A 12,855-nucleotide genomic window follows, 5' to 3' on the forward strand; every position below is an offset into this window, starting at 1 on the left:
CTCTTCCTTTTAAGTTTAATGTTACTCCTTACTTTCACTTGAAAAAACTTTAAATTTCTGTTGGTTTTTAATAACATACGTATCCGTGGTTTTCCTTGGTTTGGATAGGGCTATCGCCCCCTCAAGCACAATTTTTACATTGGATTAAAATTTTGCAAAGCAATATTTCGAGAAAACAAGCTCATTTAGTGTTTCTGGCGTGGCATCAGGGTGGACCTTCCACGAGTTTTCCAAACCAAATTGTGACTGCTAAAAGCACTGCAGGGTGACCTCGAGGAGTTGGTGCCCTCCCCCCCCCCCCCAGGGGAATTATAGCCATTCGTGCAGATTTAAGAAAATGAGTTAGTCCCCGTCCTGCAGGGGTTCTGGGATCATTGCTTTTCCTGAAGCCAAAATAATTTCATTGATTTAAAGAATATGAAAATTGCAACTTGGAATGTTGCAACGTTAAAAAATAATTACCGTATCAACGCTTTGACTGACGAATTCAGACGTTTCGAACTGGACTTATTAACAGATTCAGAAAGTCATAACCCAGGGTTAGGAAACATCTAATTAGGTGATATAGAATTTATTTACTCAGGCAGGAAGAATGGGGTGTATAGACAGGGAGGTAAAAAAAAGGTAAAGGATGCGGCACTAGACTTCTTAAAGTCGGAACTGGGGGTGCTGATCTCCGTCTCAAGGCCCTTCAGCCAGGAAGTGCAATGGGGGATAGTATTATATGTCATAGGAGTATTATATGTCTCTTTAGGACTGACTGACGGAGAGAGTAGTGACTCAGACGAATTTTACTTAGAGCTACAGGAACAAATAGTCGGGTTAATTTAAAGCTGAAATTTAGGAAGGGTAACTACCTTCCGGGAAGCTATGACGTTGGAAGACACTAGGATGAGAATTTGAGAGAAGCTTTCCAGGAACAGTTGAATGCTATCCTAGAGAGTTTAAAATTTCGACAATGAAAGAACATTGATGGAATAATTTTAGGAAAATAGTTGGTGAAGTCATTGATGGTGTTTTAAGGAAGAAAGTTAGGAACGCAGCTAGGAATATTATTGAAAATGCTTTATGTTTAAAAGAGAGGAGGAGGAGCTTGCACAGGAATTATTTGAGTGATAGGTCATATGAAAATAGAGTCGATAAAGAAAGTGGAGAAAGCATCAAAATATGAATTATATAGGTGTGAAGAGGAGGCCATAGATAAAATTGTTGAAGATCCGGAAGATGCAGCCAGACGACATAATAGTAAAATACTGTACTGGCATGCTAATAAATTGAGAGGGATGGACTTGTCTCACTTAAAGATATTAACGGGGCCACAAAAAGTGATAAGGAAAGAATTACGGTGAGTTGGGTAGAACATTTTGAGAATGTGCTAAACCGTGATAGAGTTACAGGAAAAAGATATATGAAAACGTTGCTAAAAGGATTAAAACATAATAAAGCCAAAAGGAAAAGAACTGCCTTATCCAAAAGAACAAAACGGGTATCTTTTGTGTACATTTAATTTTAATCGGCCTACATTCTACATATTAACTATGCCTGAACTATTTTATGATTTATAGAACAATTTAGAAACAAATATGCACACTTTTGTTTAAATTTTTGGTTGACTCCAAATCAACTTAGACGTTCCAAACTTGAAAAGATAGGGTTGTTAGAAATTTTTTCTATCTTACGATGTTCCACAACCTGTGGCACAACTAGCTTAAATTCTTATACACCCCAGATAAAGTGCCGAAGTTTCATCTGTTATCGGTTTGTCATGGTCTGTTTATGGGATCAAGATTCGCTAAATGACAATCGTTTGTAAATGGAAGAACGTTTTGACACAAAGGAGAAGAATGTTCGACGTAATACCTTAAATTAGGTAGTTTTTCCAAGACCACACTGCCTTTCCATGACGAACAAATAAACGTTCAAATGGGATAAGCCCATTTATTAGACAGTGAACATAGATACATAAGCCTGGATATTTCGATTGCGGTCGAAATATCCAGACTTTTGTATCTATGGTCACTGTCTAATAAATGGGCTTATCCCAGATTTGAACGTTTATTTGTTCGTCAAAGGAGAAGACTGAGGTTTAACGGTACAACGAACGTCCAGATTTATCTTCAATTAGGGGTGCCGCAGAAATTGAGAATGGCCTGAAAAGTGCCTGCAAAAATCTCAAAGTTTGAGAAGAAAATCCCATTATATTAAATAACGATAATGTGATCGTATTAGCAAATGTATTCTTGTCGGAAGTAATAATTAGTACGTGTACTTTTGGCCAAGATTCGAAATTCAGGACTGAAATTTAAAGATCTTGGGTAAAATCCCAGGGATTGCTAGCCCTGACTACAATATGTTTAGTGTTCGTGTGGTTTCCATTTTTACGTAGACGCTTGAATTCCATTTTTACATAAAGCCTGTTTTTTTTAGCTCCGTGCACTTTTTCTTCCATGTTACCAGCAAAGGGTGTCCAGAGCTTCCAGGTTTTTTCCCATAGCTTTTCTGTTATGTTTTACGGGATTGCGGAAGTCGCATAACTTAGCGTTCATTTTTGAGAGCTGTTTGAATAAACGAATACGATTTTTATGTTCCTCTGAAAGAGCACGCTATTCTTATGAAACAAAGACGTTTGTTTACCTGTTTGCATATTGATAGGGTTTTTTAATCATCTTATATCATTTAATAAACCATGTGTTTAGATATGAGTTTGGGCGACTTGCCCTGACTCGGTTACAGAATTGATAATAAAAGTTGAGCCATGTCAATTATTTGACAACGTTCAAAATTGTGTTCGCTCTTCTATCGAGTCCTCGTATGGTCCTTGAATGGCAGTATTTTGCGAGGTAGCATTTAGTCCAGTTTGTGAGTGGAAACACACCACTTGTACTTAGGTGTGTTTGGCACTAATGAACTGAAGACAAAAGTGCAGGGGAAATTTCTTGATATTTCGAGTATTTTTATGTTTACCAGTCGACAATCGTAGAGAAACAATAAATACGTTTTGTATTTATTGTAAAAAACTTACTTTTTTTTCATATTTGAAGCAAAAATGTGTAGAAAATTTTAATATTTATTCATGTATGTTTATAGACAGCGTAAAGCATATGTACTCCTCATGGGCGCCCATATGGGGGGCAGGGGGGGGGGCTCCCCCCTCCCCCTGGCGGAATTTTGCCGTCGTATTTTTATATTTTTGTTCTGAGATTTCTATTATATAGCATTAAAAGTGCCAATTAGACGAGGTTTGCCCCCCTGGAATTCAGCTTATAGGCGCCGCTTATGGGCGCCTCACTAAATTGTGTGGCTTTGGTTTGTGTTTATCAATCGATTTATCGTAAAAAAAATTGTAAACAATATGATGCTGGCATGCAAAAAAAACTCCTATCGGAAAAACCTTATTTTTGAGCTTTAAACTTAGAAACTTAGATTGTTTTTTTCATTTATAAACATAGATACTGTAAAACACAGCTATTTGTCGCTAAATTGTACGCATATCGTTGGTGTATGCCCATTGATTTATCGTAAAAAAAACGAAACTGCTTGCGACCGCCATGCAAAAAAAAACCATCGCGAAAGGCTTCATAAGCCTTATTTTTTCTAGTTACTGATTGTACGCATATAAGGGGCTGTACCCTCCTCAAAACCTCGCTCTTTACGCTAAAGTTTTTTATTATTTAAAAAAATAAAGTTGTGTGACAGATTCAAACTTTAGCGTAAAGAGCGAGGTATTGAGGAGGGGACAGCCCCCTTCATATACGGAATAATTTATTTTCGTTTTAAGTTTTGATGTCACTCCTTACTTTCAGTTAAAAAAACTAGTTTTTTTTTAAATTTAATTTCTGAACGATCTTGAAATAATGCAAGTTTTGACTTTGGCTCATCGTACATGAGTAATTAAAATGAAATTTGCGTATCAATTTTACTTTTTTGGCTAAATGGCTTTCTCAAAATTTTGTTCTGACGTAACTTACAAATTAACTTACGTAAGGAACTTCTATATTCGTATGTTTTATTTCGTATATTGTGGATTTTGCCCCCTAGTCGATACCTTGCTCTTTACGCTAAAGTTCGAATTTTGTTCGAATTACAAACTCCTGAATCACAAAGGCCGGTTAATTAGAATAGATAGCTCTTTGAAAGTACTAAAAAAGACTTTAGCGAAAAGGGCGAGGTATTGACTAGGGGGCGAACCCCCTCGTGTACGCAATAATTTCTGTTTGTTTTAAGTTTTAATGTTGCTGCTTACTTTCAGTTAAAAAAAACTCGTTTTCTTTTATTCAATCTATACAGCATCAGTGATCCTAATAGATCTCCACAACTTAGCTGAGCAGAAAAACTTCCTGAGGGAATAGAATCTATATAGGACCGTGCTGCTGCTACTTGAATGGAGCTTGAAAAAACTAGTTTTTTTTTATTTAATTTCTGATCATTTTTTAAATAATGCTGGGAAATCCGGCGCCCCCTTCATAGAAATGTCCCTTCCCCCAAGGAAACATCCTCTATGGAAAGATCCTCCCCCGTAACCCCCTTCTCCGACACCCCCCCCATCAGAAAAAATCCCTCTTGAAACGTTTTATGCTGCCCATTAACCAATACTATATGTAAACAATAGGCAAAGTTCATAACTTCCAGCCCTTCTTTCGGGAACTGTTGGGGATTAAGTCATCCTCAAAGAGATATTCATTAGATTTTCGACTATGCTGAACAAAATGGCTACCTCAAAATTTTGATTGGGTGACTTTTGGAAAAAATTAGCGTGTGAGGGGGCCAAGTTGCCCTTCAATTTTTTGGGTCACTTAAAAAGGGCACTAGAACTTTTAATTTCCGTTCAAATGATCCCTCTTACGATATTCTAGGACTACTGGATCGACATGATCTCCCCTGGGAAAAAAAACAAACAAACAAACAAAAAAAAACAAATAAACACACATCCGTAATCTTTTTTCTAACAAAAAACTCAAAAGTGCACATTCTTGTAGATAGGAGCTTGAAACTGTCGTATCGGGTTTTCTGATACGCTGAATCTGATAGTGTGATTTTCATTAAAATTTTATGTTTTTTGGGGGTGTTTCCTCCTTTTTTCGAAAATAAGGCAAATTTTCCCAGGCTCGTAACTTTTGATGGGTAAAACTAAACTTTATGAAACTTATATATTTGAAATCAGCATAAAAATTTGATTCTATTGATGTATCTATGGGTATCAAAATTCCACTTTCTAGAGCTTCGGTTACTATTGAGCCTGGTCGCTCCTTACTTACAGTTCGTTACCTTACCACGAACTGTTTTAAAAAACTGACAGCCGCTTGCGGCTGCCATGCGAAAAGCTTCAGAAATCTTGTTTTCTCGCTTGATAATTAGAACCTGAAAGTGTTCATTCATTTATAAATAGCGGAAAGCAGATATACTCTTCGCCAATTGTACGCACACACATAGTTGGTGTTTAGCAATTGATATATCTTAAAAAAAAACTGCAACCCTTTGCGGCTGTCAAGAAAAATTGGTTCTATCACAAAAAAAAACAAAGAATCTTACCTTTGCTCTCTTGTAGATTAGTGAACTTTCCACTTTTAAGCACTTTCCTTTTTGTTGGGACGAAATCTACCATCTTCTAAGTAAGTTTAAAGATTTATTTAAATAAAAACAGGGGTGAGATAAAAGAAAATATGGTAAACAACACAAATAGGACAAATCAATTTTGATTTGGTACTAGGACACCTAGACTCCATAAATTGAGAAAATAATAACAGATATTGTTACAAAGACAATGATTACTTTGTGAAATGAATAAATATTCTCTAATACACAAAAGCTAAATACCAAAAAAGCTTATGTCCGCTGTCTTCTGTAATGTTTTTCGTCGTGGGGTTTTCCAAGCATCTGGGCAATTGCATATAGCTTGTCATTGTCCTAAAAAGAATTCAAATAAATTTAAGTCTGAAATAAACTCATTAAAGGGTATGAAGGAAAATTTACTCAGTTGGCAACTAATTTTGTTGCAATAAGAATTGATAATTTATCGCCAAATATCCAGGGTTGTATGCAGGATTTTTTTTAGGGGGGGGGGGCTACAAAAGGATTTCTTTTCGGGGGGAGGGGGTTGACAAAAAAAAATTTAAAAAGGCATCAAAAATTTGTTTACAATCATTCTCATACGTTTTTAAGAGTCAGACAAACATTTTTGGGGGAGGGTAAAACTCCCTACCCCCCTCGATACGGCCTTGTAAATATCTACTAAAAATAAAACCTTACGATTGCAATTTCTTTCCAGCTGCGTTTTATTAAAAGTGTATTGCTTGGAAAACGTAGGATTTGGACATTAAGTTGCATGAAGTAATATTTTTATAACTTTTGCATTAGTTTCACATAAGTTTCACATAACTTCTATAAGGTTTAATAAGTCTCGCAAGGTTTCTGGATTGAAGTTTCATCATTTCTATCAAATTAAATTTTCTTCTTTTACAAACATTTTAGGTTAAGCAATTTTTTAATAAAAACTTATACAAGAACTCGTTAAATGATATTTCGGAAATATTTTCAATCTTAAAGTTCGTCCTTCAGACCCTTTTTTGATACGGATATGTCGAAAGCATTTTAGGAAAAACTTTGTAGGAATGTTGTCTCTTACATCTACTTATTAATGTATTCTTAAAGAGTATATGGGACATTCAGTCATAGATTAATAAATGAGATAAACGACTGGGTAAATCAGAAAGTCTTCGAGGGAACTATGCTTCACGAAACTTCTATATTCATGTTAGAAACACTTCTGTATTCAGGAATCGATGAAACTACTTAGGTGAAGTTTTTTTTTTCTTTTTTTTTAGCTTTGGATATTTTAGAGCAGGTGTCTCCAAGCTTTACAGACTCGAGGCCGTGTTATCACAAAGTTCTATTCAGGAAAACTATCAGAAAATCCATGAGGGGCTGCTGAGTTCTGATTAAAAATTGCCTCCAAGTTTTCCAGACTTAAGGACCGATCAGGGTTGCCAATTGTAACACGAAAGTGCTATTTTGCACTATTTCATTATGTGTAGCACCGTAGCATGTGATCAGGGGTGCCACATGTGCTACAAAGGTGCTATTTTAGCACTATCACAGTCGAGTTTTTGACCGTAGCACCGAAAATCGTTGTGTACCACGTAAATTTGGGCAATTTTAGCTCTTTAGGAACTGACCGTGGTGGCAAACCTGGGATCGGTCTGAATTCAGATTAGCAAGATGGACTGAATTGCATAGATTTATATATTTTTTCTTTTTTTTTTAGCTTTGAATCTTTTAGTGCAAGTGTTTCAAGCCTTCCAGACTTAGGGCTTGGCCATCACAGAGTTCTATCAAGAAAAACTATCAGAAAATCTTAGAGGGAACTATGCTTCCTCAACTACTGAACTCAGATCAGAAAATTCGGTTAAACTACTCATCTTTAGGTTGTTTTTTTTTTGCTTTTTTTAGCCCCTAATTTTAGCGGCTTGAAGATTTTCATTCTAACACGAGTATATACTCATATGGTGACAGACAAGGTAGGCCATCAATCATTTATTTATTCGTAATATTTATTTGGTTTGTGCAAATTACATACTGGTGAAGCCCGCGAAGCAATATAAATGCGAAGTTTTTTTTTAATTAACTGACTGTAAGGTGGGGCACCATTCAGTCTTTGATCAATTAATCACAAGAGCAATTAATCTTGTCCATACATTCACTATGTGAAGCTTATTGCTTATTTGATTTGTTTAAATTGAATGCCGGCATATATTCACATTAATCCGTGGTCCCATTCTAAAGATAAGTTATTCTAGATATCAAATCTATCTATATTAAAAGAAAAAGCAGGAAGTGGCATTTTATCTTTTTATTTAAGAAGCATGCGTCTTAAAACCGCTTGGTCTGCTCAGTACATGATATTATGGTTCATTATTTAAGTAACATTGTTTAGTTTATGGAGGGAGCAGTCTCAGATTAAGCGTACGGTTAGGTCGTCTTTTCAGTACATTAAATAAAAAAACAAGTTTTTTTTTTAACTGAAAGTAAGGAGTGACATTAAAACTTAAAACGAACAGGAATTATTCCGTATATGAAAGGGGTTGTCTCCTCCTCAACGCCTCACTCTTTACGCTAAAGCTTTTTATTGTTTTAAAAAAAATAGAGTTGTGAAAAAGTCTAAATTTAGCGTAAAGGGCGAGGCGTTGAGGAGGGGACAACCCCTTTCATATACGCAATAATTTCTGTTCTTTTTAATTTTTAACGTCGTTCCTTACTTTCAGTTAAAAAAAACTTGTTTTTTTATTTCATTTTTGAATGCTTTTGAATAAATTCAGGTTTTGATCTTGGCTCACCGTACATGAATAATTAAAACAAAATGTGCATATTAATTTACTTTTATTTGTTTAAATGGCTTTCTTAAAAGCTGCTTAATTTCAGTGACAAACATTTTTATTTTTAATAAGTATAATTCACTTTTGAATTAACTCGAGTAACGACCTTTTCTCTTCGTATATTGTTAATACGTACATTAGGCGGTATACTCCCCAGTCAACACCTTGCTCTTTAAGCGAAATTTCGAATTTTGTTCAAATTCTTTAAAAAGGACCGCTTAATCACAAAGGCCGTTAATTAGAATAAATAGCTCTTATGAAAGTACTAAAAAATCTTTAGCTTAGGGGGTGAACCCCCTAAGGTATTGACTAGGGGGTGAACCCAATCATATATGTAATATTTTCTGTTCGTTTAAAGTTTTGATGCTGCTGCTGTCGCAGTTGAAAAACTTGTTTTTTTTATATTTAATTTCTGCTCTTTTTAAAATAATGCTGGGAAGTCCGGTGTCCCTATCATAGCAATGTCCCTTCCCCCATGAAAACTTCCTTCATGGAAAGATCCTCCCACATAACCCCCGCACCCGTGATCTTTCTTCTGGCAAAAAATGCAAAATTCCACATTTTTGTAGATATGAGCTTGAAACCTCTACAGTAGGGTTATCTGATACGCTCAATATGATGTTGTGATTTTCACTCGGGTTACTAAACTTTTAGGGGGCCTTGCCCCCTTTTTTCGAAAGTCAGCCAACTATTCGCAGTCACGCTACTGTTAATAGGTACGACTAAACCTGATGTAACTTATCTATGTGACATCAGTATTAAAACTTAATTACTTTGATGTATCTATTTGTATCAAAATTCCGTTTTCTAGAGTTTCGGTTACCATTGAGCCGGGTCCCTCCTTACTTACAGTTTGTTGCCACGGACTGTTTGATAAAGCGTGGCGCTTAAATTTTGGCACTTCCAACTTGATTACTTTAATTTAATTTCTCATGTTTACACAAGAAACAACCCCAAACTTGATTTTATGATTAACAAAAAAACACCCTTGCTGGGTTTTGATGTATTAACGCCAGACAAATTTAATAAACCTAAGAATTCCCTTTTATATCTGGTGCAACAGAGAAGCTGAAAGACATTTATCCCCTTCCCCCCCCCCCCCCAACCTTAAAACTGTCACTTTACCCAATAATTAAGTCTCACGTTTCTTAGTTTTCGGTGGTATGGCTTTCGACTTTTCCTCGTTATCTTCATTTGGTATCCTGGACTTATGATAAGGCAATTAATTTATCAATAGAGCCCCACCCACAGTTTATAGAATTAGCAGTATGATCATTCCCTATCTCACCCATTATAAAAACCCGGACCGAGGTGCAAGTTCTTCAGATAACCTATAAACATAAGCGGCATTAGATCTTTTCACGGGTAGACAAAGAATAATCACCTACGGAACAAGTACTGACAAAACCACTTGGCCGGCTCAACCAATAAGTGGACCATAAGTGCACAAATAAGTGGGAGGAGCTTTTTGTTCGCACCAAGAATGAAGAGCCAGAAATCATCTGCCGTAAACTTACTGGATAATTATATAAACTGTGGCCCCACCGTTCCATCGTAGGTCTCAAAAGAATATAGGCTAATTATGTACGTTGTCATATCCATCGTTATGATTTTTCTATTTGCTAGGTTTAATTCGACGCTTTTGTGTCTCCTTACAAAAATTAATTTAATGAGACGTTTTTCAAAAATTTTCAAAGAAAAGTGAAGAGCTATTTAAAACCTAAAACTAGGAGAGATGGCGTTATTTCATTAAGTTTATGTTTATTTTGTTTCGTTATTCCGTTATTCGTTATTTCATTAAATCTTACTTCTTACGAACAGAAATTACTATGAATGAATGAATTAACCTAAAACTAACAGATAATCAGAATGCTAATCAAGGTCTACAAATAAGAGGCACTATAAGGAACCAAGTGGCTACCCCCCCCCCCCCGCCCCACCTTCTCTCAAACCTATAAAAGGGCGTTATTCCTGATTTACTGAAAATGATATTTACTTCGTAAAATAATGGAAGAAAACCGCGATGTTCAAGATTGCAGAAAAAAATGTTTCTTAAAATAATTATACTTATATCTTTCAATATAATCTTACTACATTAGATCAAAATTTGTAATACCTCTGGTCAAAACTTCCATTTGATGCCATTTTTTTCACGTGTATAGAATATATATGCCTAAATAAAACTTTTAAATGAAAATTGATAATGTCTGAAGTAATCTGTCTGTTTTGTTTGTTTAAGTACTATTTTGAGTTTACGAATCTTTAAATTTCTGTATAATTGAAAGAAATTTGTTTAAGACGAAGAAAGCACAAACGAAAAATATTAATATAATATTGTAATATAATATTATTATATTATAATATTATAATAAAATGTCATAATAATATTAGTATATCAGACTAATAAAACTAGACTGATTGTTTAAAAGATGATGATAATAAATCCGTGAAGTTTCGGCAAATTTTCCATTGTTCAGTGTTGCCATGATAAAAGGGGAAAATAAACTTAGAGATTTTAAAGAGGCTGTAGAGTGTAGACCCATTCATACTTTTCGCAATTTATTTTCGGTTTAATTTTGGGTCGTTCGTTTTAAGTTTTGTTTGTTTTTAATTTGATCTGCTCATCCATAGCAGTGTGCATGGGCGTAGGCAGCATTAGGCAGCATATTGTCTAGGGGAGGGGGGCAGTCGATAGTGTGATGGAGTTTTATCAACTGCTTTTTCCAAACCATCTGCTTTTTCAGCCATATCTAATGTAAATTTGAAGGTTTAGGGGGGGGGGCAGCTGCCCCCCCTCCCTACGCCCATGGCAGTGTGCGTTATTCTTAAGTTTGACGTAATAATTAATTTGGAACCTGTTCGTTTTCGATTTTATTTATTCATTCACAGTAATTTTTGTTCGATCTACGTTTGATTTATTATATGACTTTATTTCTGCTCGTTCTAGATTTTAATAAAATAAGTTCTATTTATAACGAACTAAACATACAATATAGCACAAATCCCGACAAATGCTCCTTGGTTCTTTACTGTTTTTTGAAAAAAACTTTTTTTGAACTTTTTGAAACTATATTCTATTCGTTTATAATTGAAATAGTTTTACTGTGGGTCAATTACATGAATAGTTTTAAGTTTTTTTAGTTTTTAGGCTTATGAAATAAAATCTTTTACTGTAATTTGATCTTAAATATTTATATTGAAATTTGTAAAATTTGAATATTCTGTCGAAATTTTCGTTCAACCGCAGTTTTGTGCAATAACTTTTGATAGCATCTCTACTGTAAAATTTTGAGTCGATTTGGAGGTGGGATTTCAGTCATATGGTCATGAAAATTTGCAAAATTTTTGGTCTGGGCTGAAGCCATCCTGACCCCATCCTATAGACACGCTTAAATATGTACCTATCGTAAACAACCGTTTTATGAAAAGAATCATATCGTGTATGTTGGTTGTAACATTTATCTTATTTGAAGAAATACAGTTCAAGGTCACTTACACAAAATAGTGCTGTTTTGTTGCGTAAAAATGAAAACAATTGACGTCACGAATCTAAACAAACTAACTGGTCTTTCAAAATTCGTTGTCCTCATTGAACTCTCTTGGTTAGTCGTCGATCGAAAAAAATAATGTTTTGTCCATATTAAGGTGTCATGAATCGACTTAACCGAATGTTTTTCAAAATGATATTTCCTGTTGGGTGTGTATTGCCCACTGCCCAGTATGCATGCCCAGTAAGTTTCAAGTCTATCAGAGGTGAAAAAATGTTCGTTCCATTTTTGTGCATCACGAATCTAGTTTCAACTCTGTTTTCCTGCATATGGGTCCACCACGCTTAGCGTTTGGAGATTCATGGTGTTTGGAGATACAAGATGTATATCATCAATGGCCCTCCTCCAGGTTTTGCCCCCCTCCCCCCACAATATTTTGAAAAACAACTTCTTGCATTTTTCATCGAGGAGGTTCAGTAGAAAAACAAAATTTCCCCCCTAAGAGTTTGACAAGCACATTTTTCCCCTCCCTTCTATATTTTTGTGAATTGACCCCTCTGATTATGTCTGCATCATTCTTCAAATCAAATATTTGATTCGTTCTTGGCTGAATTTAAGTGACCAAAAATAAGCCAAAGTCGAAGGAGAGAAAAATAGAAGAGGAAATTTAATCTTCAGGAAACTTATTATCCATAAAAGAGACACGTGCACTTGAAAGACAATTCAATAATCATTCTTTAAATTAAATATTTGATTCATTCTTGGCTGACTTTGAAAGTGACCAAAAGTAAGCGAAAGTCAAAGGAGAGAAAAATAGAATTTTAAGTTCAATCTTATGGAAATTTATCATCCATAAAAGGGACACGTACACTCCCATAACCTTTCCTATGAATCTATAATGCCAGAAATAATAATGGGCTTCCTTTGGCACTTCTTTTCTCCTTTTGATATTAGAAATAATATTATTTTCCTCAGTAGAATAGACAGTCAAGTGGATG

At 35.1% G+C, this 12,855-nt stretch overlaps 1 protein-coding gene across 1 annotated transcript in view; it reads right to left on the bottom strand.

Annotated features, from left to right (window-relative positions):
* Window positions 1-5,610: 5,610 nt before the first annotated feature.
* Window positions 5,611-12,855, bottom strand: part of LOC148955549 (uncharacterized) — a 106,248-nt gene continuing 99,003 nt past the window's right edge. The window contains exon 7 of the mRNA XM_089107605.1: window positions 5,611-5,904. Coding sequence (XP_088963731.1) covers window positions 5,824-5,904 — 81 coding nt within the window. The 3' untranslated portion in view covers window positions 5,611-5,823. The remainder of the gene's footprint in view (window positions 5,905-12,855) is intronic.

This window comes from Artemia sp. Qi Xiang Cuo, chromosome 2 (genome assembly GCF_049724085.1).
Source record: "Artemia sp. Qi Xiang Cuo chromosome 2, ASM4972408v1, whole genome shotgun sequence".
In the NCBI taxonomy this organism is placed as follows: Eukaryota; Metazoa; Arthropoda; class Branchiopoda; order Anostraca; family Artemiidae; genus Artemia; species Artemia sp. Qi Xiang Cuo.